This window comes from Panthera onca, chromosome D2 (assembly GCF_046562875.1).
Source record: "Panthera onca isolate mPanOnc1 chromosome D2, mPanOnc1 haplotype 2, whole genome shotgun sequence".
Lineage (NCBI taxonomy): Eukaryota > Metazoa > Chordata > Mammalia > Carnivora > Felidae > Panthera > Panthera onca.
The window spans coordinates 42,668,357-42,695,845 of record NC_138349.1 but is presented as its reverse complement, the minus strand read 5'-3'; the positions used below and the strand labels follow the sequence as shown (position 1 = coordinate 42,695,845).

At 38.3% G+C, this 27,489-nt stretch overlaps 1 protein-coding gene across 2 annotated transcripts in view; it reads left to right on the top strand.

Moving 5' to 3' along the window:
- Positions 1–27,074, top strand: part of BMPR1A (bone morphogenetic protein receptor type 1A) — a 138,737-nt gene extending 111,663 nt beyond the window's left edge. For both annotated transcript variants that reach the window (XM_060642287.3, XM_060642288.3), the window contains 10 exons: positions 2,888–3,050; positions 3,855–3,957; positions 8,264–8,360; positions 8,524–8,623; positions 14,068–14,212; positions 18,088–18,280; positions 19,788–20,085; positions 21,964–22,139; positions 23,138–23,268; positions 23,353–27,074. In XM_060642287.3, the coding sequence (XP_060498270.1) occupies positions 2,888–3,050; positions 3,855–3,957; positions 8,264–8,360; positions 8,524–8,623; positions 14,068–14,212; positions 18,088–18,280; positions 19,788–20,085; positions 21,964–22,139; positions 23,138–23,268; positions 23,353–23,478 (1,532 nt within the window). In that variant the 3' untranslated portion in view covers positions 23,479–27,074. The remainder of the gene's footprint in view (positions 1–2,887; positions 3,051–3,854; positions 3,958–8,263; positions 8,361–8,523; positions 8,624–14,067; positions 14,213–18,087; positions 18,281–19,787; positions 20,086–21,963; positions 22,140–23,137; positions 23,269–23,352) is intronic.
- Positions 27,075–27,489: the final 415 nt, after the last annotated feature.

Here is a 27,489-nt window from a genome sequence, read left to right as displayed (position 1 = left end):
GACAGGTTTGAGGAGAAAAGTCAAGAGTTCCATTTTGGACAAGCTAATTTTGAGATTACTTACAAGCAGCTCAAAGCTAGAGGGGTAAATCTAGGAACCATAAACAGATTTGCTTAAACTGTGGGAATGGGCGCTGTCACCTAGGGAGGTGGTGCAGAGAAGCTGTTGCTACCTATTTTTCTTTGCATCTAGGCCTCTATTTTGGGAAAGTTTATAACTTTAAGATACAGCTTAGTTTTTCTTGCCTTTGACACCCAGGCTGAGTTTGTGTTACAGGCTCCTTCCTTTGTTTACCTTTGTATTGTATCCCTGTTCACACTGTGTTTATCTGCGTGCTTACCGCCCCTCCCCTTCACTGCCCTCCCAAGTTTCCCAAGGACTCCATCAGTTTCCAGCATTCAGTAACTTGCCTGCACATAGCTGGCCTCTAGTTAGTGTTTTGTTAAATAAATATCTGAGGTAATATAAATCCCAAATGCAAATTATTATAATTAGGATTTTTTATTTCCTAAATTCAGATAGTGTTTGGGAAATTGTGTGTATTAACCATCATAGAACTTTGCATAGTCTAGGTATCCGTGATCTTTAAGTACAGTACAATCTTTGTAAATAAATATTTCCATTTGTACCTTATTTTATATTTAATTAAGCCCTTTACTGTCTATTCATTTCTTCTGTATATAACCTCTTGGTGTGAATTGGGAAGGAATTATTATTACTGTTTTATAGAGCTAGAGAATGAGATTCAGAGAGTACCACCTGTGGACATATTTGGGAGTTGAACCCTTAACTTCTCACTGTTATTTCAGTGTCATTTCTACAACACTACCACTTCCTCTGTGTATCATTAGATTTTTGGAAAATTAATTGCATGTGGTATATTATTTGACGATTTTTCTCCATAGTTAAACGGATGCTTCCTTCTGTTATTGTGATGGGTTTGAAAGCTGGTTAAGAGACTTCAGGTGTCCTCTAGTCCTGGAGTCTTATTCGCTAAATGAGGCCTGGAGAAGTGGTGGCTTCTCCGTGATCACCCAGTGAACTAAACTGGGGTACGACCACAGTAGGAGAATAGTAGACCACAATCCAGGTCTCCTTGTTTTTAGCCTAGTGGATTTCTTCCTTTCCTGGCCACTACCCTCCCTTTTTTTATTTTTGCAGTTGACATTGCTAGCATAAATGAGGTCTTTAAGTTTTGTTATCAGTTTAAAGGATTAAATGAAGATTATTAAAATTCAAGGCATGGAGGGGCACCTGGGTGGCTCATTCGGTAAGTGATTCTTGATTTTGTCTCAGGTCATAATCTCAAGACTTCTTTGGATCGAGCCCCACCATCCTGCTTGAGGTTCTCTTTCCCCTCCTCTCTCTGCCCCTTTCCCTGTCCACTCTCGCTCTCTCTCAAGATAAATAAGTAAACATTAAAAAAAAAATTCCAGGCATGGAATCGCTAAAACTTAATTAGCAGCACATTCTCTTCCTGTTATCAAATGTGTGCGTATGTGTTACTTTTTCTCTTTTCATCTCACCAGTATGGCTACATTTTAAGTCAAGTCTACATTATGCTTGAACGTTATAATGAAATGTTGCTTATACGCAGTTCTCTTAATATTTTATACCTGTTTGGCTCTACATTTTATTTCTTGGAGGTCAATCCTCCAAGGAATAAGCTAGCCAATTTCAGCTGATTCAGAGGGAGGGAAGAATTACTCACACATTTTAAGAAGTCCTGTTCTGCTTTCAGCCTGAAAGATTCAGTACCAAATGTGACAGTATCTGTCATTTGAGGCTACTTGACTCTAATGCAAAAACACAGTTCTGTTTTCATAAGCTGACTACTGCCCTACAGTAACCTTCAGTTTCTGGCAGCATAGTCTGGATTCGAACCAGTGACCTTCAGATAAAGGGCACCAGATAATATGATTAGTCCCCATGCTCTCACAATACCCTTACTTAAGCAATTAAAGTCCAAAGCGAGATGCTTAGTAACTCCACTTCCGCATAGAGGCACAAATAGAGGACTTATTGTTTTTAAGCTAGTCCCAAGTTTTGAGACAAAGAGCTTAAGAACCATAATTTGTATATATATATTTTTAAGTTTATTTAGTTATTCTGAGAGAGAAAGCATGCGAGTAGGGGAGGCACAGAAAGGCACAGGGAGAATCCCAAGCAGACTCCTCTCTGCTAGTGCAGAGCCCAACACAGGGCTCAGTCTCACAAACCCTGAGATCATGACCTGAGCTGAAATTAAGAGTCAGATGCTTAACCAGCTGAGCCACCCAGGTGCCCCATAATTTGTGTATTTTTTAATAATTGTAAATAATCTCAGCCTTCCCTGAAACCATTTCCCATTTTGTACCTTTCTTGTAGGTTATGACCATATTGTATGTCTGCCACTCTTGTCTTCCACTGGTGCAAAACTTGTGACATAATCTTCTCCATATGTCCATCAATACCTGGGGCAGTACTCTGTGCATCATAGGTTATTAACAAATGTTAAATGTATGAATGAAATGTATTTTTTTTAATGTTTATTTATTTTTGAAAGACAGAGACAGCGGGAGCGGGGGAGGGCAGAGAGCGAGGGAGACAGAGTCTGAAACAGGCTCCAGGCTCCAAGTTGTCAGCACAGAGCCCGATGCAGGGCTCAAACCCACAGACGGCGCGTTCATGACCTGAGCCGAAGCTGGACGCTCAACCGACTGAGCCACCCAGGCATCCCTGAATGAAATGTATTTTTAATTAAACACATTAGCTGCCATTACATAAGAAAGCTGCCATTACATAATAATTACACACTAAGAAAGCTTAAAAATTTTCATTGAAAATTGAAATGGAAGAATTAGCTTTTCGGAAATGATGTTTTCACAAATTTCATACTTGAATACAGGGCAGAATCTGGACAGTATGCTCCATGGTACTGGGATGAAATCAGACTCTGACCAGAAAAAATCAGAAAATGGAGTAACCTTAGCACCAGAGGATACTTTGCCTTTTTTAAAGTGCTATTGCTCAGGACACTGCCCGGATGATGCTATTAATAACACATGCATGTAAGTACTTTATGTAGTCCTTAAAGTTATGAGAATAGGATTGCATTTAGTGCTATTTTAAGAATTGTTTACATTGTCTTTGTTGTTTTTTTTTTTCTTTAATTTTATATGATATCTTTTACAAAGAGCCAAAAAACTTCTTGTTCTTTGTAATGGGAACATTTAGTACTATTAAATGATTGATGTTTCATTTCTCAGAGTTAACGTTGTAATACAGCTTTTTAAAGGAGATAGAAGGATTTGAATCTGGTATTTGTCTAACGTTTTGAGTTTATTTAATGATCTTTTTATCATAAAGTTTACTGATACTTACTGTAGAAAATTTAGAGATTACCAAAAAAAACAAACAAACAAACTCACTCAAAATCTTGTAATTCTAAACTGGTCGAAATATTTTACAGAAAGATAGGCGTGATATTGTGATATTTAATTAATTTTATATTATTTTGATACAAGTGAGCTCCCAGTCCAATTCTGATTTATATAACCATTTTAATTTTCCTACTTTATTTTATGTTAACTATTCAACACATTTATATATGATCATGTAATTCTGTTCCATATTGTTTGGGGACATTGAAGAATGGGCTTACTAGCCAAAAAAATTCCCTGAACAACTGAGTGTCATCAGTTAATTGTCTCCCTGTTATGAAAGTGATAATGTCCTGTTTTTGTACTTTACTAATAACTGTATGCTCTTTGAATATCACCAAATAGAAAGCAAAAACGTATATATGTAAAATACTGAAATTATATGATAGTTCATCATGTCTTCAATGTGAAGTTATATTTTTGGTCTTTCAGAACGAATGGGCACTGCTTTGCCATCATAGAAGAAGATGACCAAGGAGAAACCACATTAGCTTCAGGGTGTATGAAATATGAAGGATCTGACTTTCAGTGCAAGGTAAGATCTGATTTGGGGCCTGTGAAATAAAGAAGGGAGGGATCACGTGAAAAGTATTCATTTCCCCAGGAGAAGTGTGCCTGATCTGCATGTCACTCTATGTTCTTATAAACCAAGTATATTGGAGGAAGCTTAGCTCTTACTTCAGGTAATATGATTGTGGTAATTGAAGTTCCAGATTATTTTACTTTATTTTTTTTTAATTTTTTTTAATTTTTTTTATGTTTGTTTATTTTTGACAGAGAGAGAGAGAGCGCGCGCGCGCGCGCGCGCGCGCGCATGAGTGGGGGAGGGGCAGAGAGAGAAGGAGAGACAGAATCCGAAGCAGGCTCCAGGCTCTGAGCTGTCAGCACAGAGCCTGATGCGGGGCTTGAACTCACAGACTGAGAGATCATGACCTGAGCTGAAGTCGAACACTCAACCAACTAAGCCACCCAGGCGCCCCTATTTTACTTTAAAAAAACGTTTTAAATCATATCCTATTTCTAAATTGTCATGACTGCAAAAAAAAAATGTTACAGTATCACCTGTGGATTATCAAATTGACTGGAAAGACTTCAAGGTGATTAACCTTTGTATCACTCTGAGACAATGCAGAAACATTAAGTCCTTGTAAGGAAATCTCAGTGGAGTTGTTTTAACAGCAGCAGCAAAGGCATCCAAGGGCTGGTAATGAAGAGTTTATGAATATCCTCATGGCTCTTGGTTATAAACCTAATCTCTTCAAAATCCTGTATAGTAATTTTGCCCCAGGGATTCTTCCAGCTTTAGATAGAACCGTTTGTACACAAATTTAAGCTTCAACTATTTTAGGAAATGATTCACATTATTAAGAAACTCTCAGGATTGATATATGTTCCAATCTCTGCTAAAAGTTTGGGATCCATGTGCCCCCTCTGCACATCTCCCTTCCCCCCCACACACAGAGAGAGAGAGCACACAGAGGAGGGGCAGAAAGAGGGAGACAGAGGATCCCAAGCAGACTCTGCACTGACATCAGAGAGCCTGATGCGGGACTTGAACTCACGAACCGTGAGATCATGACCTGAGCTGCAGTCAGATGCTTAACCGACTGAGCCAATCAGGCACCCGCCGCCCCCCCCCCCCCCCCCCCCGCCAATTTATTTTCTTCTTCCCCTCCCCCTCCTCCTCCTCCGAGAGAGAAAGAGATAGAGTGACTATCTTAAGCAGGCTCCATGGCCAGCCCGATGTGGGACTTGATCTTAAGACCACCCCAACCCCAGGGCTCTATTTCATAACCAACCGTGAGATCATGACTTGAGCTGAAATCAAGAGTTGGATGCTTAACCAACTGAGCCACCCAGGCACCCCTCATCCCATCTATTTTCTAGGTGTGACACCTCTAGTGACAAGGGCTCATTACCTCCCAAGACCATCTATTTCATCTGTACTAATGACCTGACATGATCTTTACAAAGCTTTTCCTCCTAATGACTACAAATCTCTCCCTGCCCCTTTGGATCAAATCTAAAGCCTCTTTCATATGACAGCCTTTTACTGTGTGAAGGAAGTTTTTTGGTCTGTTTGTGTGGTCCTGTGTTCCTCCCCATTCCTATAGTCTTTGCCTGGTGAAAATGATAGCTCACAGTCCCCTCCACTGCTCCATGTCTGATCAGCTTCAGAGTTACACTGATTTCTCAGCGTAATATGCAGAATTGAGTGTGGTCCGACCTGGGGTGGGAGGGGGGAAAGCAGAGAATAAGTAACTCCTTTCCTTTTCCTAAATACAGCCAGAGCTCATGTTGGATGTTGGATGTTGGATTGTTACACCACACTTTGAAACATACTGAGCTTCCTGTCAGCTAAAATCCCCGTCTTTCACTTGTGCTACTGCTGAACCATATCTCTTAGATTCTATATTGATTCTTTGGTTTCTTGCCACAAATAAGAGGATGGAAATGGAATGAGTTTTTGAAAATAGTTGTTACATACCTGTCTATGTTAAATTTTATCATATTAGAATTAGCCCTTTGGGGGTGCTTGGGTGGCTCAGTCGGTTGAGCATCTGACTTCAGCTCAGGTCATGATTTCAGTTTGTGGGTTTGAGCCCCGCGTCGGGCTCTGCACTGACAGCTCGGAGCCTGGAGCCTGCTTCGGATTCTAGGTCTCCTTCTCTCTCTGCCCATCCCCTGCTTGTGCTCTGTCTCTGTCTCTCAAAAATAAATAAGTAAATAAATGTAAAACAAAAAACAAAAAAAGAGTTAACCCTTTGCTGTGATTTGGCAGGATTTTTGGGGGGGGGATAATAATTTAATTATTTTTGCAGTTTTATGCCATTTGCATGTTTATCAACCACATATTCTATACATTTTTTTTAATCACTAAAAATATTGAAGGAAGAACTATGGTTAGAGCAGTGAGCTCAGCAGTAATAACCCGTATCTTGCATGCCCCTAAACGAGGCATATCACAAATTGACTTCACTAATATAAATTAGTTGTTAAACTTCACAGTCTGTGTTCTTTTAACATAAGAAAGAGTCTAACATTTAGCTCTTCAGTTTCCAACACTTGTCCTTTCTAAATTCTTCCTGTCACACCTGCCTTCCAGCCCTCTCAAAGTGTTCTCTTACCAGGGCGTGATCATGAGGGCAGCCACTCACCAAGAATACAGAAGCCCTGGAGGGTCTCTTCCGGCATCTGGGAAAGCAGCTGCCATGTAACAGTGCTTTTTCCTTGTCCTCCATCACCTCCTGGTTTTCAGCAACACATCCATTGCTTGGCGGTCTTCTAGCATTGCTAGAGAAACCCCTTCTTGGTTGTTCTTTACATTTTGTCTTCTGCAGGGCTAAGCTCATTTTGAACATTAGCCTTCCTGCAACTGTTTGTAGATGCTTCGTAGTCCTTTTATTCACCTTCAGTTAATATACTCTCCATTCCCTCCTTCATGTAAATGTTCTCGATCTGGGGTTATTTCAGAGTCACTTGTGTAACTCCTAACATCTCTCTCTTTTCTTTCTCTTTATGGTCATTTAAAAGTAAAACCGTTTGGAGGCATGTGGGTGGCCCAGTCAGTTGAGCGTCTGACTTCAGCTCAGGTCATGATCTCGTGTTTGTGGGTTCAAGCCCTGCGTCGGGCTCTGTGCAGACAGCTCAGAGCCTGGAGTCTGCTTCAGATTCTGTGTCTCCTCTGTCTGCCCCTCCCTCCCCTGGTCACCGTCCGTCTCTGTCTCTCAAAAAATAAAACATTAAAAAAATAACTTTTTTTTTTTTTTAAGTAAAACTTTTTTAACATTAAAAATTTAGTTAAAATGGAAAACTTGTGCTTTTGGAAGTTTCCCAATACTCTCAACCCATCTTTCCTGGTAGGATCAAGTCGTGGACTCCTATTCATTCACCTTTTTAAAGTAATACTTGATTATACTGAGGTTTTTCTGTTTTAGCCATCTGATACTTAAGAATAACATGGTCAGTTTCTGCTTATGTTCCTGCTACTTTTATAATGACAAGCAATTCCTTTCTGTTGCTATTTTGGTCCAGAATGGCAGTTTTCCCAGGCAGTGCTGAAATGTCAGCATTCAAGTTAATAACTTGTCAAGTACTGTACCAATCACGTAAAACTTCACACATAATTGTTGATGTTTGCTCTCTTGACTGAAGTCTTTTCCTGTGCTCATTTTCTGATCTGTCAGGGACACATCTCCTCTCTGGTCGGTGGTCTCTAAGAAACTCTCAGGAGTATGGTTTCTGCATTTTGCCTTTGTCCTCACCACATCTGCTTTAACTTGCTTCTGCATTGGGTTCCTTAGTCTCAACATAGTTGTTCTGTGCAGACTCTGCAGTATCTTCTACCTCCTCGACTACTTTTCGTCACGTCTCCTTTCTTTAGACTATAACGCCCTCCACTTAAGTCGTCTCGGTGCTGCTGTGAGATCCTGTGTACCCTACTAGTTCATCACTGCAATAAAGTGTATTACCCATGTTTTTTAGGAAAAGATCTCATGATTTAGATTTTTACTACTACAAACAGGTGAATAGTAATACATTAAGATATGCCAAAGTTTTGGTGAAAAATACTTGTGAACTTTTGTTTATAATTTAGTTATAGTCCAGTGTTCCAACACATCATCCACATACATATGTTCTTAAGAAATACCATTTTACAATCCTTACAACACTATTTCAACACAAATAATTTTTTGATAATCTTTTCTTAACACGTAAAACTTGCAGGTCCTTTTCACTCAACAGAGCTAGAAATCGTGTTCATGAATATTAAAAAAAAACCCTCATTCTCACCTGAAAATATCAAGCCATTTTTAATTTTGTCCTTACTCTTCCTCTAGGATTCACCAAAAGCACAGCTACGGCGGACGATAGAATGTTGTCGGACCAATTTATGTAACCAGTATTTACAACCTACACTGCCCCCTGTTGTCATAGGTAGGTTCGCCTAGAAGAGGGTGATTGTGATTTTCAGTAAAATATTTTCTGATTTTGACACTTAAGCAAGCTTTCTAGAATTTAACACTCCCAAGTTATTTTTCTCCTTTCGTATGTGATGAAGAGATCAGATGTGTGCTTTGTTGTTCACTTCCCTTGTCAGGTCCATTTTTTGATGGCAGCATTCGCTGGCTGGTTGTGCTCATTTCAATGGCTGTCTGCATAGTTGCTATGATCATCTTCTCCAGCTGCTTTTGTTACAAGTAAGATCATTATTTTTATATAAAATATGTTGTTGAATATTGGATGTAAGTAGTTCTTTAAAAGGCAATGGGCATAAGTTATTGACCACTGAATGCAGTTCAAACACCATTAACTTGTATTCTCTGGGTCTGTCTTCTTTAACTAACCAGATTATATTTTTCTTAAGGAAAAAGAGGACCTTACTATTAATCAGTTAATTGAACCCAGCTTTATACTTCTTGTTCATGAGTACTTAGGATTTTTCTTGTTTATGGAATATTGAACTTCTTATATCTGAATGTTTAAAATCTGTCCCAAGAAGACAACTGCGTTACCGTTCTTTAGTTACTTGGGGCTTCAGAATTGTTTGTAGTTAGTCATGATTTCAGAAGACAGATGCCAAAAGAGAAGAGGAATGAGAGGAGGGGATAAACTTCAGTAATAAAGCATTATCTTATTGGCATATGAATAGACTGAGAGATCAGTGGAACAGGTTCCTAGACCCATAAATAGACCCCAGTATATAAGTAAATTTAGTATATGGTAAAGGTAACATTCCAGATCACTGGGGAAAACATGGAATTTTTGACAAATGGATTTAGTAGTAGGTGGCTATATAGAAAAACATGAGGGGTGTATAGTTAGCTCGTTTAGTTGAGAGTTGGTTGACTCTTGATTTTGGCTCAGGTCATGATCTCACAGTTGTGGGATCGAGCCCCCCATCAGGCTCCATGCTGGGTGTGTAGCCTGCTTAATTTTCTTTCTCTGTCTCTGTCTCTGTCTCTCTCTCTCTCTCTTTCTCTCTCTCCCTCTCTCCCTCCACCCCCTCTTTAAAAAAAAAGAAAAAGATGAAGTTCAGTCAGTAACCTACATCGTAATAAGTTTTACCCATCTTGGATCTAAATACGTAACATTAACTGATTAAAGCACTGGAACAGACCGTAGAAGAATTTAAAAAAATAATCTCAGTGTGGAAGACCTGTGATTGACGTAAAACCAAGAAGCAAAGAAAAACACCCCATACACAGAAAATAAAACCTTAAAAAAGAAAAACTTGCGTCAAGTACATAAAAATAAGACTTTACTATGTGGCAGAAACCACCATAAACAGAAGACAAAGAGTGAAAAATATTGGTATCTCATATTACAAAGAGCTGATTTCTCAAATATAGAGAGCTTTTATAAATCAAAAACAAAAAACTTAGCAGTTCAATGGGAAAACATTCCCCCCAAACTGAACTCACATTTATCTAAAAGGAAATACTTACAGCTCTGAAAAGAAAAATAAAAAGATGACTCAAGAATATTCACAATATGAAAAATAGAAATTAAAATCATACTGAGATACTGTTTTCCACCTGTAATACTGGCAGAAATTCTTAGATAAAGAGACAGATTGAGCATCTCCCTTTTGCTGTCTCCAGTAAAAAAGCAATAGTTTTTACCTTCTTTGTCCAGCTAGGACAAGGAGAATGGGATACCAGATAACAGCAAACAACAACAACAAAAAACCTTTGGAACTTGGGAAACTTTTGGATGACTAGTAAGTGACTTTGCGGACCTACAAAATCAGACTCCTAGGCTAGAATTTGAGAAAGTAAAGGTGCAACCAGTTTATACTATAGAATTCCCCAAGAAGCTCGAAAATTGGCAGCACCAGTTACCTCTGGGAGTAAAGCTGAGAGTGGCAGTAAAACCAAGAGGATTGCTTGAAAGTCTATTTTTAGAAAGTCAGATGCTGTGTTATGCAATACTGCATTAGGAAATCACTCCCAACCATAGTGGCTTAAAACAGCAATTATTATCTCTCACTGTGGGTCAGAAATTCAGGAGTGACTGACTGCACGTCAGAATCTTTGATAAGGTCCAGTCAGATGTCAGCAGGAGCTGTGCTCACCTAAAGGCTTGACTAGAGCTGGTAGATCACTTTCCAAGGTAGCTCACTTCTGATGCTCACAGGTTGAGAGGGGAGCTTAGTTTCTCTGATGTGAGCCTCTTAACAGAGCCGTGTGAGTATCCTTGCAGCATGAAGACTGGCTTCTTCCTCCTAGGGTGAGTGATTCAAGAGATCAAGGTGGAAGCTGCAATGCTGTTTACGATCTAGACTCCAAAGTTACACCATCACTTCTGCCACATTGTGTTGGTCACACAGGTCAGCCCTACAACATTATGGAAGGGAAACAGGGACTTACATACCGGGAGGTGAGAATGTTGTGGCCCATCTTGGATGACAAGTCCCACAGATGTTGAGACCCCTACTCTTGTTCAGAACAGTCACCCTTACTATCTCCCTGACAGAAAGCTAGAAGTTTCTCTGTAAAGAACAAAGAGGGACTCCTGGGTGGCTCAGTCGGTTAAGCGTCTGACTTCAGCTCAGGTCATGATCTCGAGGTTCCTGAGTTCGAGCCCTGCATCAGGCCCTGTGCTGACAGCTCAGAGCCTGGAGCCTGCTTCGGATCCTGTGTCTCCCTCTCTCTCTGTCCATCCCCCACTCATGCTCTGTCTATCTCTGTCTCTCAAAAATAAATAAAAATCTTTAAAAAAAAAAAAAAAAAAGAACAAAGATAAGATTCTTAGTTGTGGCATCCCATTATTGAGGGTGAGATATTATAGTGAAAACATGGAGGTAAAGTGAACATTTATATACTTATTGGTGGGCCCCTCAACCCTCCCAGAACTCTGTTAGGCAGACTTATTCAAACAAGAAATAGGAAGAATCTTCTTGGGGAAATCCATCCAGCCCAAGAGAAAAAAACCTAAATATACTCACCTCCATGGGCCCAGTGAAATGTCCCAGGCAGTTATCTCACAGTGAAGTCTGTAATCAGTAAGCTCCACTCATGTATCAGTGCTTGCCAATGAGGCAGTGAGGGCACTAATCCCTGAAAAACAGGAGACAAATGAAGTAAGCCTTATGATTGCCCACCATACTGCCTAGAGAGAGTTTCTAGCTGTAGGACATAGGAGGAACCCAGCTGTAGCCCATCAGGCTCTGGCTCAAGGATATGTAGCTGAGTCTGGGGTATGAATAACAGAGTACTAAAGAGGAGAGAACTTCACAGGGAAAGAACTCTGGACATCTGCAGAAGGTTCTTATCAAATATTCAGCTGAATCTTTATCAGCATGTACAAGTGAGGAAACTGCCCAAGACTGGGTAAGAATGCCTGAAAAGATCGAAGGAAACAGTGTTCAGTGCTCACACAAGTCTGGGAATAGTGTCTGTTTCCATCACCTGGGAGACTTGAAAACCTCATAACCCCCAGGGCTTTGGTTAGAGTACTCAGAAGGGTCTTGCTTCAGTATTGGGGAATAATTAGCTCTAAACTAAACATGACATTGGTCCCACCTCAAAAGGAGTATACTGTTTCCAAATAGCTGCATCCTAGAGCAAAGTTCAAGGATATTTAGAGGGGCGCCTCGGTAGTTCAGTCAGTTGACTGACTGACTCTTCTGACTCTTGATTTTGGTTCAGGTCATGATCCCAGGGTCATTGGATCAAGGCCAGTGTTGGGGTCCTTGTTGAGTGTGGAGACTGCTTGAGATTCTGTCTTAGTCTTCCTCTGTCTCTCTTCCCCATTCATGCTCTCTGTCTCTTTCTTTAAAATAATAAATAATAAATAAGAATATTTAGAAGAATATAAAAACACCCAGCACCAACAAGGTAAAATTCACAGTATCTGCCATCTAGTCAACAATTACCAGGTATACAACTAATACAGCCAATAATGAGGAATCAAAACACCAACCGAAAACTGATCGAAGTTTTAGAATTAGTGGATAGGGGCATTAAAATAGTTATTATAACTGTATTTTATACGTTCAAAAAGTGAAATAGAGACTTGGAAGATCTAAAAGAGACCCATATCAGACTTTAGAAAATGAAATCTATAATACCTGAGATGAAATATACACTGGATGAGATTAATGACAGATTAGGTACTGTAGAAGAAAATATGAGTAGGCATGAAGACACTGCAAGAGAAACTAAACAGACTAAACCATCAATACATATTTTAAAAATAAATTGATAGGACACCTGGGCAGCTCAGTCGGTTGGGTGTCTGACTCTTGGTTTTGCTTGAGTCATGATCCCAGGTTCATGGGATTAAGCCCTGCATCAGGCTGAGCTTGGCCTGCTTAAGGTTTTTTCTCTCTCTCTCCCTCTGTCCATCTTCCTCACATGTCCTCTCTCTCTCTCTCTAAAATTAAAAAAAAAAAAAAAAAAACTAAAATGAAAAAAAAAATGAGCACCAGTGAACTGTGGGACTTCATGCAACCTAATGTATATACAGTTGACAGTTGAATAGTGCAGAGGTTTGGGGAACCAACCCCTGTGCAGTCAAAATCTGTGTATAACTGACTCCCCCAAAACTTAACTACTAATAGCCTACTGTTGACTGGAAGCCTTTTCAATAACATAAACACTTGATTAACACATATTTTTTAGGTTGTGTGTATTATATGTTGTATTCTTAGAGTAAGCTAAAGAAAAGAAAATGTGTCAAGAAAATCATGAGGAAAAGAAAACACATGTATATGTAGTACTGTGCTGTATTGAAAAAAAATCTACACTTAAATGGATCCATGCAATTCAAACCCATGTTTTTTTCAGTGGTCAACTGTATATATAATTGGACTTCCCAAAAGAGGGGAGAGAGCAAATTTTTTAAAAAAATAATGACCAAATTTTTTTCAAATTTAATTAGAACTGTAAACCCATAGAGCCAGAGTACAAGCAACAAAAAGAAATCTACACCTAGGCACATCATTATCAAATAGCTCAAAACCAGCGATAAAGGAAAAAAATCTTAATTGCAGCCAGAGAAAAGGCAGATTAGGTACAGAGGAAGATGGGTAAGGATGGTAGCCAACTTTTCAGGGGAAACAGTGTGCATAGAGCAGAATCTGTAAAGTACTCAAGGGGTAAAAAGTCATAAACCTAGAATTCCGTATGCAGAGAAAATACTTTCAAAAATGAAGGTAAACTGGGATACCTGGGTGGCTCAGTCAGTTAAGCATCTAACTCTTGGTTTCAGCTCCAGTCATGATGTCAAGGTTCATGAGATCGAGCCCTGTGTGGGACTCTGTGCTGACAGTGCAGAGCCTGCTTGGGATTCTGTCTCTGTCTCTAAATAAATAAGCAACAAAAAAATGAAGGTGAACTAAAGACACACATACAAAAGCTTGAAAGAATTCATATCCAGCAGATTTGGACCACAAAATATGTTAAAGGATGTTCTTTAAGTAGAAAAAAAATTGCATTTTAACATATATATAGAATTCTACTTCACAGGCTCCATTTCTGGATATTATTTTAACAGAGAATATATTATCCTGTAAGACTAATTTGGATGTGATCCTATCTAAAGGAAAGATGGTGTCGACAACCTCAACATTTTTCTTAACCCTAGAATTTTATAGTTTTAGAATTTTAATGTAGCTTATTTTCTGCTTTTTCAAAAGACATTATTGCAAGAGCATCTCAAGCAGACGTCGTTACAATCGTGATTTGGAACAAGATGAAGCATTTATTCCGGTTGGAGAATCATTAAAAGACCTTATTGACCAGTCACAGAGTTCTGGTAGTGGATCTGGACTACCCTTATTGGTAAGATAAAATGTCATACAAACACAAAGCGTTTATCGATACAGAATTTGTCCTCATATGATCATACACAGCATATTTGTTACAGAGTAGGGAACATTACTAAACACACATTTTTTTCCCTTCTTATTTAGAAAGATAGCTACCATAATGCAAGGAGAAATCAGTTAAAAACAAGAAGTATGAAACAAGAAAAATAGAACAGGCAATTAAGATAGAGTCTCAAACAAAATTAGGGGGAAAAACGTGATCATGAGGCACTATATAAATGCTAGAGTTAACTCTCAAGTTTTGCTTTTAACTTGTAGAGGAATCAGATATAAATTCTTTGCATCTAAGGTTAAACTCATTGGCTGGGAGAAGTATAACTATGTCAAATTAATAAGTACTAGATATCCAGATATATTTTTAATTTAATTGCATTTGTTTAAATACATTGATCTCTGATTTTTAAATTTATTGAATTCTGTAATTGAATTGGAAAGGTAAAAGTAAAACTATCTTCATATGCAGACCACATGATATCTACATAGAAAATCTCAAGGATGGTACCATAAAGTGAGTTTATCAGGGTTGCAGAATATATGGTCACTGTACAGAAATCATTGAATTTAGGTACACTGGCCACGAGTGGTTAGGAATTAATGTTTTATTTTTAAAAATGTATTTTAATGTTTATTTTTGAGAGAGAGAGCGTGCAAGCAGGGGAGGGGCAGAGAGAGAGGAAGACACAGAATCCATAGCCAGCTCCAGGCTCCGAGCGTCAGCCCAGAGCCCAACACTGGGCTCAAATTCACGAATTGTGAGATCATGACCTGAGCTGAAGTCAGGCACTCAACCAACTGAGCTGCCTGGCACCTCAGGAATTAAAAATTTTAAAGCAGTATCATTTAAAATAGCTTTAAAAGACATCATATATTTTAGAATAAGCTTAACAAAATGTATATAAGACCTGTGCACTGAAAATTAGAAAACATTGCCAAAAAATTAGCAAAACCCTAAATAAAGGGAGATGTCTATCCTGTCTGTGAATCAGTAGATGCAGTATTAAAATTTCAATGATCCTAAATTGATTTATAGTTTGCATTCAATATGAAATCAGAGCAAACTTTTTAGAAATTGATAAGCTGATTCTAACATTTATACGGAAATGCAAAGGACCTCGTAGAAGAGTCAAAGCAATTTGGAAAAAGAATAAAGATTCACTACCTGATTTCTGTACTTACTATAAAGCTACAATAATCAGCACAGTGTGATCCTTACATATAAGTATGTATATCAGTGGAAGAGAATGGAGAGTATAGAAATGGATACAAATATCACTTGAATTGGGTGCCAGAGTAATTCAGGGGGGAGAAGACAGTCTGTTCAACAAACAGTGCAGGGAAGATTGGGTATACGTTTGCCAAAAAGTATATCTCAACCCTTATCTCCAAATACAAAATTACTTTGAAATGGTTCATAGACCTAAATGTAAAAGTTGAAGTATAAAACCCTTCAAAGAGAATGTTTTAGAAAATCATTGTGACCTTGGGTTAAGCAAGGGTTTCTTAGCACACAAAAGGCATGAATCATTTTTTTAAATGATACATTGGACTTTTTTTTTTTAAGTTTATTTATTTTGAGAGAGACCGAGACAGTGCAAGTGGGGGAGAGGCAGAGAGAGAGGGGAGGAGAGGGAATCCCAAGCAGACTCTGTGCTGCCAGTGCAGAGCCCAACGTGGGGCTTGAACTCACGAAACTGTGAGATCCTGACCTGAGCCAAAACCAAGAGTTGGATGCTTAACCTACTGAGCCACCCAGGCACCCCGGTGAATTGGGCTTTCTCAAAATTTAAAACTTTTCCTATTCAGAAGACACTTAAACAAAGGAAAAAATAAGTCACAAACTGACAATGCAGATCTGAAAGAATTTCTATTGCAGAATGTATAAAGAACATTTATAATTCAGTAATAAGGCTACCCAGTTTTTAAAAATGGACAAAATTTTGAACAGATACTTCCCAAAAGAAGATAAAAGAATGGCAAAGAAGCACATGAAAAGGTGCTCAGCAGCATCAGGCAAATGCAAATTAAACATTAAAGCAAGACACTGTACATCCACTAGTGTGACTAAGGCTGAGAACATTAAGTGCTGAAAAGAATATAGATCAGCTAGATACCTCATACATTGCTGATGGGAATGAAAATATTTCAGCCACTTTGGGAAACAGGTTGACAGTTGACTGAAAAGTTAAGTTTATACTTTCTATACAGTGAAAGTTCTTCCACTAAGTATTTACCAAAGAGATATGCAGACATGCCCACACAAAGACCTGAATGTGAATGTTCACAGCAGCTTTGTTTGTAAGACATAGGGTTATAAACAGCCCCCAAATCCATCAGCTGGTAAATGGACAAATCATAGTATATTCATACAGTGGAATACCACTCTTCCATAAAAAGAAACTAGTGATACAGGCAGCAACAATACAGATGGATTTCAAAGTGTTTTATGCTAAGTGAAAAAAGCCAGACAAAAGACTACATATTGTGTGTTTTCATTTATGTGATATTCTAGAAAAGGCAAAACTGTAGGGAAAGAAAACAGATCAGTGATACCAGCGCCGGGGGGGGGGGGGGGGGGGTTGACTTTAAAGAGCCAGGAGGGAACTTTCTTGGGTCCTGGGAACGTTCTATATCTTAATTGGGGTGTTGGTGGTTGCATTACTGTATACATTTGTCAAAACACAGTCCTCAAAAAGAGTAGATTTTGTTGTATGTAAATTATGCCTCAATAATCCTGACTTTCTTTAAAAACTATAAAAGGATTCTGTAATAAATGATACATAAAGTTAAGTCAGTTTAGGTATGCACAAAATCAAGTCCATTTTAACTGCATTTCCAACATGGACCTTAGGGTTCTTATTAATTTAGAATGGCCACTAGTGCTTCTGAAAATGAAGGGTAGCAATCAGTGTGCATCTTTGATTCAATGAAAATTAATGAAGATACTTGTACTTTAGGTATTGCCCTAAACAAATCCCTATATTCTGTGAGTAGAAGGGAATAGAGTTCAAACAAATACATGTATACATAATAATAAAATTATAATTGTGAGAAGTGTAGCAGCTGCGAGGTATACGTGTGCTATGAAGGTGTTCCACAGAGAAATAACACCCTTAAGTGAATTCTGAAAGCTGAAATAAGAGGAATAAGAGGGGTGGTGGGTGGGTGATTATAGCAGATGATGAGGCTGGAGAGTCAGGTGGGAGCCAGATCACATAGGGTCTTCCAGACTTGAGTGGAAGATTGGTAACTGTCATTTGGATTTTGCTGCATGATAAAGCACCCCGAGCTTAGTGGCTTGAGCAATAAATATTTATTATCCCTCATGATTCTGTGGGTCTGCTGGACAGTTCCTTCTCTAGAGTTGCCCGGCTGGAGCTGGATGCTCCCAGACATGGCCAGGGCTTCCCGTGGTATCGTTCATCAGTCACAGAGTTCCCCAGCTCAGCAAGAAAGGGCGAGCCCCAGAGCACAGACACTTTTCAGGTCTCCACTTGTATCACGTTGTTCTGTTGCTAAGAGCAAGTCACATGGCCATGCCCAGAGTCTGTGGAGGAGACTACCCAAGGGGGTGTGGACTAGGAGTGGAATTATTTTGACCATTTTTGCAGACGGTCTGCCACATTGACATCAATCCGTTAGTGTGTGATTTCACAAAATATGTTGTGCATTGTTTCATCTACTTTTAAATATGTTATAAATTCTAACAGGGCTATTGACTGGTCGTACATCCCATCCTTTTTGTTGGGATGGGCCATCAGACCACTTTCTCAGTCTTAGCAGGTTCTTTTCATCAGGAACTCCACAAACATTTTACCTTTTTCTATGAAGGTGCAGCGAACTATTGCCAAACAGATTCAGATGGTCCGGCAAGTCGGTAAAGGCCGATATGGAGAAGTATGGATGGGTAAATGGCGTGGTGAAAAAGTGGCAGTCAAAGTATTTTTCACCACTGAAGAAGCTAGCTGGTTTCGAGAAACGGAAATCTATCAGACAGTGCTGATGCGCCATGAAAACATACTTGGTGGGTACACATTCGGTTTCAGTCGATTCTATACTCTGACACGGTTAGTGGGGTGCAGATAGAACCCTGCCACATGGGCTTTGAAAACATACATGAATTCGCTTATGTGTGTTTGGCTGAAGGAGACCCAGGAGAATACAACAGTTTAAATACAAACCAATCCTGAATGCCCACCAACCACTTTATTTACTGTCCAACTAAGAAAACAAGAGTGAGTTTCAAATTGGAAGTAGTGTTAGTTTATTGGACTTACTCATACAGTAACAAAACCCAAGTTTTTGAAAGGTAATTTAAGCAGTTTTCTAGTATAACTTTAACGGTATGTACCTTTTTGCCTTTTGTAAATTAAACTACCCCCCACCTTCATTTACAAAGTAGAAAAATAATTTAGGTATGATCTGATCAGTAGGGTACATAGACTCCTTTAGCTTTCCTGACTTTTCAGCTACTATTTCCCTACCCTTTAATTTCGAGAGTGCATAGCACATTGCCACAAGTATTCCAGACACTTAACTATTAGTTTCCTAGTGCTGTCATAACAAATTACCACAAACTGGGTGGCTTAAAACAACAGAAATTTATTTCCCAGAGTTATGGAAGCCAGAAGTTTAAAGCGAGGGTGTCAGCAGAGCCATGTTCTTTGAAGGCTCCGGGAGAGGCCCCTTCCTTGTCTCTTCCCAGCTTCTGGTGATTGCCAGCAATTTTTGGCATTTCTTGGCTTGGAGACCACACTCTTGCTGTTTGTTGTCATATGGCCTTCTCCCCTGTGTGTCTTTGTCCAAATTTCCCTCTTCTTGTAAGGATGCTGGTCATTAAGTTAGGGTGCATCCTGATGTCATATGACCGCATCTGAATTTGATTACAGCTACAAAGATCGTATTCCAAATAAGGTCACATTTACAGGTACCAAGTGGACATGAGTTGAAGTGGGGGGGAGGGGAATGCTGTTCAACCCAGCACTCACTGACCTTTTTCTGAAGGGAAAGAGGACAAGAAAAAAGAAGGAAAGGAGCCTAGTATCATGGACCTGCTTGTCAGTGAGCCAGACGGAAAGGCAGATGCGATGAGGCTTGATGGACAATTGGGAGTTGGTTTAATTAGGAGCAGACTCTTAGTTGAACATTTTAACTTTATTATTGTAATGTGTCCACTTTTCAATTTCAGAGCTTTTCCACATTCCTTCTTCTTGTAGTTCTTCATGCTTAGAGAATCATGTATATGGATAACATCCCCCCAGGTTATTTTCTGATATGTGATCTTTTTCTTAGTGATATAATTGTCGTTTTCATGATTATCATTAAGATTATTTTAAAAGTATTACAGAATTGTAGAGGTGTGTGTATAAATGGCAGGAAAAAATTGGTAACACATTCAAGAGATTTTGTTAGGCAAATTAAATTTTTATCTGTACATGATGCCTAGGTTATTCTCTGTATCCTGAATGAACATTCATTATTCTTCCTACACACCTCCGATAACTAACCTTTTAAACTCATCAATTGAACAGGTTTTATAGCAGCAGACATTAAAGGTACAGGCTCCTGGACTCAGCTCTATTTGATTACTGATTACCATGAAAACGGATCTCTCTATGATTTCCTGAAATGTGCCACACTAGACACCAGAGCCCTGCTCAAGTTGGCTTATTCAGCTGCCTGTGGTCTGTGCCACCTCCACACAGAAATTTATGGCACCCAAGGAAAGCCTGCAATTGCTCATCGAGACCTAAAAAGCAAAAACATCCTCATTAAGAAAAATGGAAGTTGCTGTATTGCTGACCTGGGCCTTGCTGTTAAATTCAATAGGTAAGTGGTTCTTTGCCTGCTGCTTTGAAGTCATTTTAATCTCCAAAAGATATTTGCCTGTTTGGATTCAGGATAGTGGAATTCCAAACACGTATTTGTACTTACTCCTCTAAAGAAATAGTGGGGATTTTTTGGTCTTGGTGTTTTGTTTTTCTGTTGTTTTTTTACAAAAATTTCATCCTACCGTACATAATTCTTGATTTCCTGCTTTTTATTGTTTTAGACATCATTCTATTTCAGTTTATGTAGCTCTGCTTCATTTTTTTTAAGTTTATTTATTTATTTTGAGAGAGGGCATGCACACACTTGTGGAGGAAGGACAGGGGGCTGGAGAGAGAATTCAAAGCAGGCTCCACACGGTCAGCGTAGAACGAGTGTGGGACTCTAACTCATGAACTGTGAGATCATGACCTGAGCTGAAACCAAGAGTTGGATGCTTAACCAACTGAACCGTCCAGGCAGGCACCCCTGCTTCATTCTTTTTCACAGTGCTGATACAAAGTTTTCCGTTATATAGATGTATAGTATAGTTTATTTCATCTATGACCTAACTGATGGGCATCAAAGTTGTCTGTATTTTATTATTTTTTAAAAAATACTTTAATAAACATTGTATTTTACCCATTTATAATATCCTCAAACACTTGTACAAGTATTTGTTTGTGGTGGATTCCTGGAGAGGAGGCTAAACAAAGAGTAGGTGCCTATCAAAGGATAGTGTGATTGCAGGCTGCCCCTTCAGGGGCCATGCGTTGCTTTACACTCCCACATCAGTATACCATTCTCCATCACCATTTGAAATTGTCAGTATTTTTTAAATAGAATTACCAAATTTTTAGGAAACCATTGAAACTATTTTCATATTGTTATAACTCTAGGAAACAGGCAATTTACATTTCAGAATTCCTTTCAGGTTATAAAATAAAAGTACTCCATCTGTCCGTCTGTAATAAATTAATATTAAAATTGAAATCTTCTTCCCTAGTGGTTACAGTCTTCTGATCCTGTTGTTGTTCTTTGCCATTGTAGTGTTCATTGGCTCAACTATTCATCAGGTGCTGTTTAAGAAAACCTAAAATAGGGGCTCATGGGTGGCTCAGTCCGGTTATGGTTTGTGAGTTTCAGCCCCGCATCGGGCTCTGTGCCAACAGCTCGGAGCCTGGAGCTTGCTTTGGATTCTCTCAAAAATAAATAAATGTAAAAAAAAAGAAAAAAGAAAAAAAGAAAACCTAAAATACATTATATTAATCTCAGCTTCAGAGTAGTTTCCAGAACCTGCCAGAATTGGGTGCCTGAGCAACAAAGCATTCATGGCTTCCAGCTCTAAAATGTAGTCCAAGATTTGAAAAACCAATAAACATCATTTATTACTGATTGTCAATATGATTATGTAAACATTACTCACAACAGAACTAAGTGGATTGGATCCATAAAGAAGAAGAAAATGTAATCCTGCGTCACAAAGACTGAGTTTATCATGTGGGAATGGTAAAAACAAATGATTCCTCTCAGTTTAGTTTCATATTCACTTGTTCTGGGATATAATTATCTACCACTTTTTCTTATATTCAGTACTGTCATTTTTCTTGAAGAGGCACTAAACTTGTTTGGTGACAAAACTTGACTTGATATGTAACATATTTAAGGGGTATGTTACTGTTCTAAAATCTGGAAAATGCTAACTTTTAAAGTCTATCTGGCCCCAAAGAATTCTGTTAAGGGAATGTGGAGATATTAAGTAGGTAGGTAGATAGGTTTTGTTTTAATTTTATTTTTTATATATTTATGTATGGGGTGTGTGTGTGTGTGTGTGTGTGTACACATGTAGATAAACTGTTTTGTTCCTGACCCTCAACCTGAACATTGTCTCTGTTTCAGCGACACAAATGAAGTTGACGTGCCCTTGAATACCAGGGTGGGCACCAAACGCTACATGGCTCCGGAAGTGCTGGATGAAAGCTTGAATAAAAACCATTTCCAACCCTACATAATGGCCGACATCTATAGCTTTGGCCTGATCATTTGGGAAATGGCTCGTCGTTGTATCACAGGAGGTAAGACTAGTTAGTGTGTTTCCAGTTATGTTTATATCCTCATTATTGAAAAAGCAACAGCTCCATTTATATAACTTAGATGTCATATATGTTGGGGATCAAGTCCACTGCCACATTTTGTGATTTCACTACAAGGACTCACAGGACTCAGCATATAGTTGTCCTCACAGCTAAGATTTATTACAGTGAAAGAATACAGATAAAGTCAGCCAAGGGAAAAGTGCACGGAGCAAAGTTCAGAGGAAATCGGGCACAAGCCTCCAGAAGCCCTCTCCCAGTGGAGTCACACAGGATGTGCTTAATCCCTCCAGCAGTGAGTTAGGACACTTGTGAAATATTGTCATCTAGGAAACTTCATGAGAGACCTAGTACCCAAAGATATTTTTAGAGCCAGGTTACATGGGCACCCTCCACCTAGCAAGGACCAGAATTCCAAACTCCTAGAACGAGAACAGGTGTTCAGCATAAACCATATTTGCACAAACCGTCTAGGCACAGTGAGCGACCTTATCACTTAGGAGAAGTTTTATATGCGTGTAGGGGACTGTTTACCTGGCAAGTTCCCAGACACTGGCCCAGCGCCAGCCCTCTACACAGGCCTTTTCAGGACAGCAGTCTCAGGCCTGCCATGTTCACTATTCCCCACAAATCATGTTGTCTTTCTGCTGTAGAACAAAAAATAAAAACTGTATTCATTAGTAAGAACAAATATGTTTGTAAATAATTAGACTAAAAAGGTAAATGAGCATTTACCTTACTTTTTTTAAGGGATATACATAGCTAAGTCCATAAGTTTCATAGGACCCTACCCTGATGGAGGTAGAGAAAATAATTAGGCATGAAAAAGAGAAGAACATACATTTACTGTTAAAAGTGAATCAGTTACTCTAATTCTTTTCTTCTTTGTGTAGGAATCTGTTTTAACTCCCATAGTTGAGTAAGAGGTGCTGAGTAGGTTGACATTTTTTGTGCCCACTGTGTTTTCTCACTCCCTACAGGGATAGTAGAAGAGTACCAGTTGCCTTATTACAATATGGTACCCAATGATCCATCATACGAAGATATGCGTGAGGTTGTGTGTGTCAAACGTTTGCGGCCAATTGTGTCCAATCGATGGAACAGTGATGAAGTAAGCAGAGCTCCGTCCCCTGAAGTGGTTGGTAAGTGTCGTCAAAGATCTTCATGTGCTCACCACATTCTCTTTACTTTTCAGTGTCTACGAGCAGTTTTGAAGCTCATGTCAGAATGCTGGGCCCATAATCCAGCCTCCAGACTTACAGCTCTGAGAATCAAGAAGACACTTGCCAAGATGGTTGAATCCCAGGATGTAAAGATTTGATAAACAGTCCTGAGGAGAAATTCTAGACTGCAGGAACTGTTTTCACCCAAGGAATGGGTGGAATTAGAGTAGAATAAGGATGCTAACTTGGTTCTCAGACTCTTTCCTCACTACACCTTCACTGGCTGCTAATATTAAACCTTTCAGTACTCTGTAGAATACAAGCTGGGAACTTCTAAACACTTTGTTCTTTATATATGGACGGCTTTATTTTAAATGTGGTTTTTGATGCCTTTTTTTTAATTGGGTTTTTATGAACTACGTCAAGACTTCAATCCTGATTAATAAGTCTCCAGACTCTGGGTACTGAATTCCCTGTTCATAAAATGGTGCTTTCTGTGAAAGCCTTAAGAAGACAAATGAATTCAGCGGAGATGGAGAAATACACACTTTGCCTTCTACCTGAGGAAGTTTAATCTGTTTGTATCCCACCTTTGTAAACAGCCTATGGATTATGATCTGTTGGGGATACTCCTTAGTTTATGATAGTTTGTCATGCTTTGATGGTGGTGTGTACACACGTGCACGCGCGCGCACACACACACACACACACACACCAGGATTCTTCTGCTGCCATTCGAATTAGAAGAAAAGAATTTATGGATGCACAGGAAGATATTGATGGCTGTTGGTTTTGTGCTTTAAAAATGCATTATCTGACCAAGATTCTCCAATCACATAAAAGCCATTTATTTACCTTGCAAGTGAGCAAGCTTCTCTGCCAACTTTATTTTTTAACATGAAAGTTGATACAAAGGCCAAAAGAAGTTTAAAGTGTCTGTAAATTTGGTCTGTTTTCCTTTCATTACCATCTTTTTCTTCCTCCCTCCCTCCCCACCTGCTTCCTCTCCCCTCCCCTCCTCTCCCTCCCTTCTTTCCATCTCTTTCTTTTCTTTTTTTCTTTTTGGTAATTCTTACTTTTGTCCTGAGAATCATCTTATCCAAAGTTGGAACTTCCAATGCCATGAACCTTCTGAAGAAAAACACTTCTTATTGAAGTGAACTACTAATTACTGCATTTGATAGCAATGTAAGTGCCTATAACCATGTTCTATATTCTTTATTCTCAGTAACTTTTAAAAGGGAAGTTATTTATATTTTGTGTGTAATATGCTTTATTTGCAAAACACCTCCTTTACAACCATATTTTATATATGTACATACATGTATACTGTAGAAACCAGCTCCTGTGTACCTCATATCCCATTCTTAAGGGAAAAAAATTAAGAGATCATCAGAAAAAAAAAGAAGTTATAAAGTAGAACTACATATAAATTTTCAGAATTAATGCATTCAAAAGCATATATCAAATCTAGGACTTTGTTATTTCAGGCATAGACTTTCAATAAGATGCTGTCATCTCATGTTTTCTTTGTGAAGGGATCCTCCAATTAGAAGTTTCTATTTCAGGGCTGATAGAAACTTACCAACAACTATTTTGGGCATTTAAATCATTTGAGACTTTTGGTTTTATGATTTCTGTTCCATAACTTGTGATGACAATGAAGAGTCAGGCAAAAAAAGCTCAGTATCTAGTGATATGACTATAGACTATGAAATGTCTGTAGCCATTACCTGTGTCTATTCCATAGAACTATTATTCCGTACAATGCGACATATTTTATGCATGCCTTGTTATCCCAAGGAATAATCCTGATTTACTTAAACTTACACTTCTGTAATGCCTTTTTCCTGTTAATATCTTATCCTGAACAAACAGCTCACGGGTGCATAAAGTGAATAGTTTTTTTTTGAATGTAACATAAAATAAATGTGATTATATCACAACATAGTTAAAAACCTTTAAAGGGGAGGAATCAGAGCACGTATCCATCCATTACTAAAAATCTGGCTGGCGTTTAAGGATGAAACTCTTACTTATTTATACATGAAACTTCCCAAGTTTGAGATTTTCTTGAATAGTTTTGACTAAGCTTAGTAGTTTTCATCTAACATAATTAAAGCTTGAAGTGTTCATCAAAATCAGTAAATGTATATATTGATAGTTTACAATAACGTGCTCTTTCAGAATGTTCTCCCTGTGTCTGTACTGACAGATTCTAATCCATGCTGCCATGTGATTTAAGAACAATTCTGAGCTCTGATCGTAATCTAAGGTTGCTTTATTTTTTATTGGATAAACTATAGATCTTGGAAATTATTTGTCATCTTAATAACAAAGTATGTAAAGAAAGGCAAACTCTATTCTTAGTAATGTTAAAATAGTGTGTGAGAGCAGACAATTACAGATAGTATATAAGTAGAAGACCACTATAATGATTTTTTTTTAATAAATAGATCTATGAAAAGTGGTATCAAGAATTAACTGCAGCGGCTTGTTCAGTTAAAATATTTTCTAAGATAGCATGTTCTTTAGAAAGCAAATGATGCCATATTTGAAATACTAAAGTCCAAAAAATATGCATGAAACTTATTTTCTTCTCTCCTTCCTACTCTCACTGTTAAATTTCTAAGTTCATCCAGTAAGTGAAATATTTAAAGACTAAGAGGAAGTATTACATAGTACTATATAGTTAATAATTTGTAAAACCCCAGGAGCCATTATTTGGCCCCGCTTACAATTTAGCTTGAATCTAGTTTCTCTGGAAATGTCTTCACAAAAGATATTTCGGTCAACATTAGAAGTGTCCCTAAACTTAGAGAATGGCCTATAGCTTTTGAAAATTATGTTTTACAAAACGTGCCAGATTTTTTATTTATGCAGTCTAAAAATACTCAGTACCTTTTTCTTTCATGCGTTTTACTTCTATTTAGGACAAAAATGTAATACAACTTTTAAAAAATCATGTATCTCTTAAACTGGCCCAAGATCAAATTCGATATTGAATTATTTATTCCAGGCAAGATGTTATAAATTAAATCACTTATGTTTCTTTTCATACACGTTGTTTGGAAATGTTCCAAATACCTAAATTAACCTCAACAGGAGAAATACTAATTGATTTTCTAAAAAAGATTGTTGTAGCTCTTGTACTGTCGAAAGGGGTGGTATTTATTACTTGCTTGGGTCAGGTGTTAAAATAGGGTAGCAGTTCATCGTATTGCCTCAGTGCTGTTATGAGAGTTACAGTGGAAAACCCCACAGAGCTGACTTGTGCATAAACACCAAATTAAATCTCCGGCTGGCAGCACGTGAAGCCACGTGTGATGATCATCCCGTAAGGAAAGTATGTGAATACTGCTTTTGCAAAGGAGTAAATCTATTACTGTAATTTTAGCTTGTGCTCTGTACTATGCTTTCAGTGGAATTATTTAAGCTCTTTTAGTGACCATTGTCCTTGCCCATTTAAAAACTAAAATGTAGTATATATATTGTATAAATGAAAATATCATTATAGCTTAATTAGGGAAGTTGTACATAGACATCAAAAGAAGGGTTAAAAACAAGCAGTTTTATTATGCAATTGTAAAACACCAAAAATATAGATTCATCTTTGATATGTAACACACTAAATGTATTTTGTACAGCATCTGGTTTAAAAGGTGCCTTATTAAGTTTACCATTAATTGCTTTGTTCTATATATAGATTACATCCAATGTATCATTTTTAAGTAAATAACCTTATTTTAGTATACTTTAGTGATGTGTTTTGTGATACTCTGCTCGGACGGTATTGTGTGTCAAAAGTCACATGTCTGGTGAGATTTTATAGCAAGTTAGTGTATGTACACATGTCTCTGAGATGTGCATTTCAGCTACCGGAAATCCAGTGTGGGACACACAGCGGGTAAGTGACCACACACTCTTTCCTTCATGTAGATAGAGAAGTTACAAACCTATTACAATGAAGGGTTGTTTCCCTCTAAAAAAACTTTTTTTCTAATTCTAAAACTATGCACTCATTGCAGAAACTTTGGAAAACATAGAAAAGCATAAAGAAGCAAATAAAATCACTCGCAATTCTGCCACATGTTACCCCTATTCACTTTTGGATGTTGCCTTTCACTCTTTTCTACTGCATACTTTCTACAAAATTAAGACCATAGTAT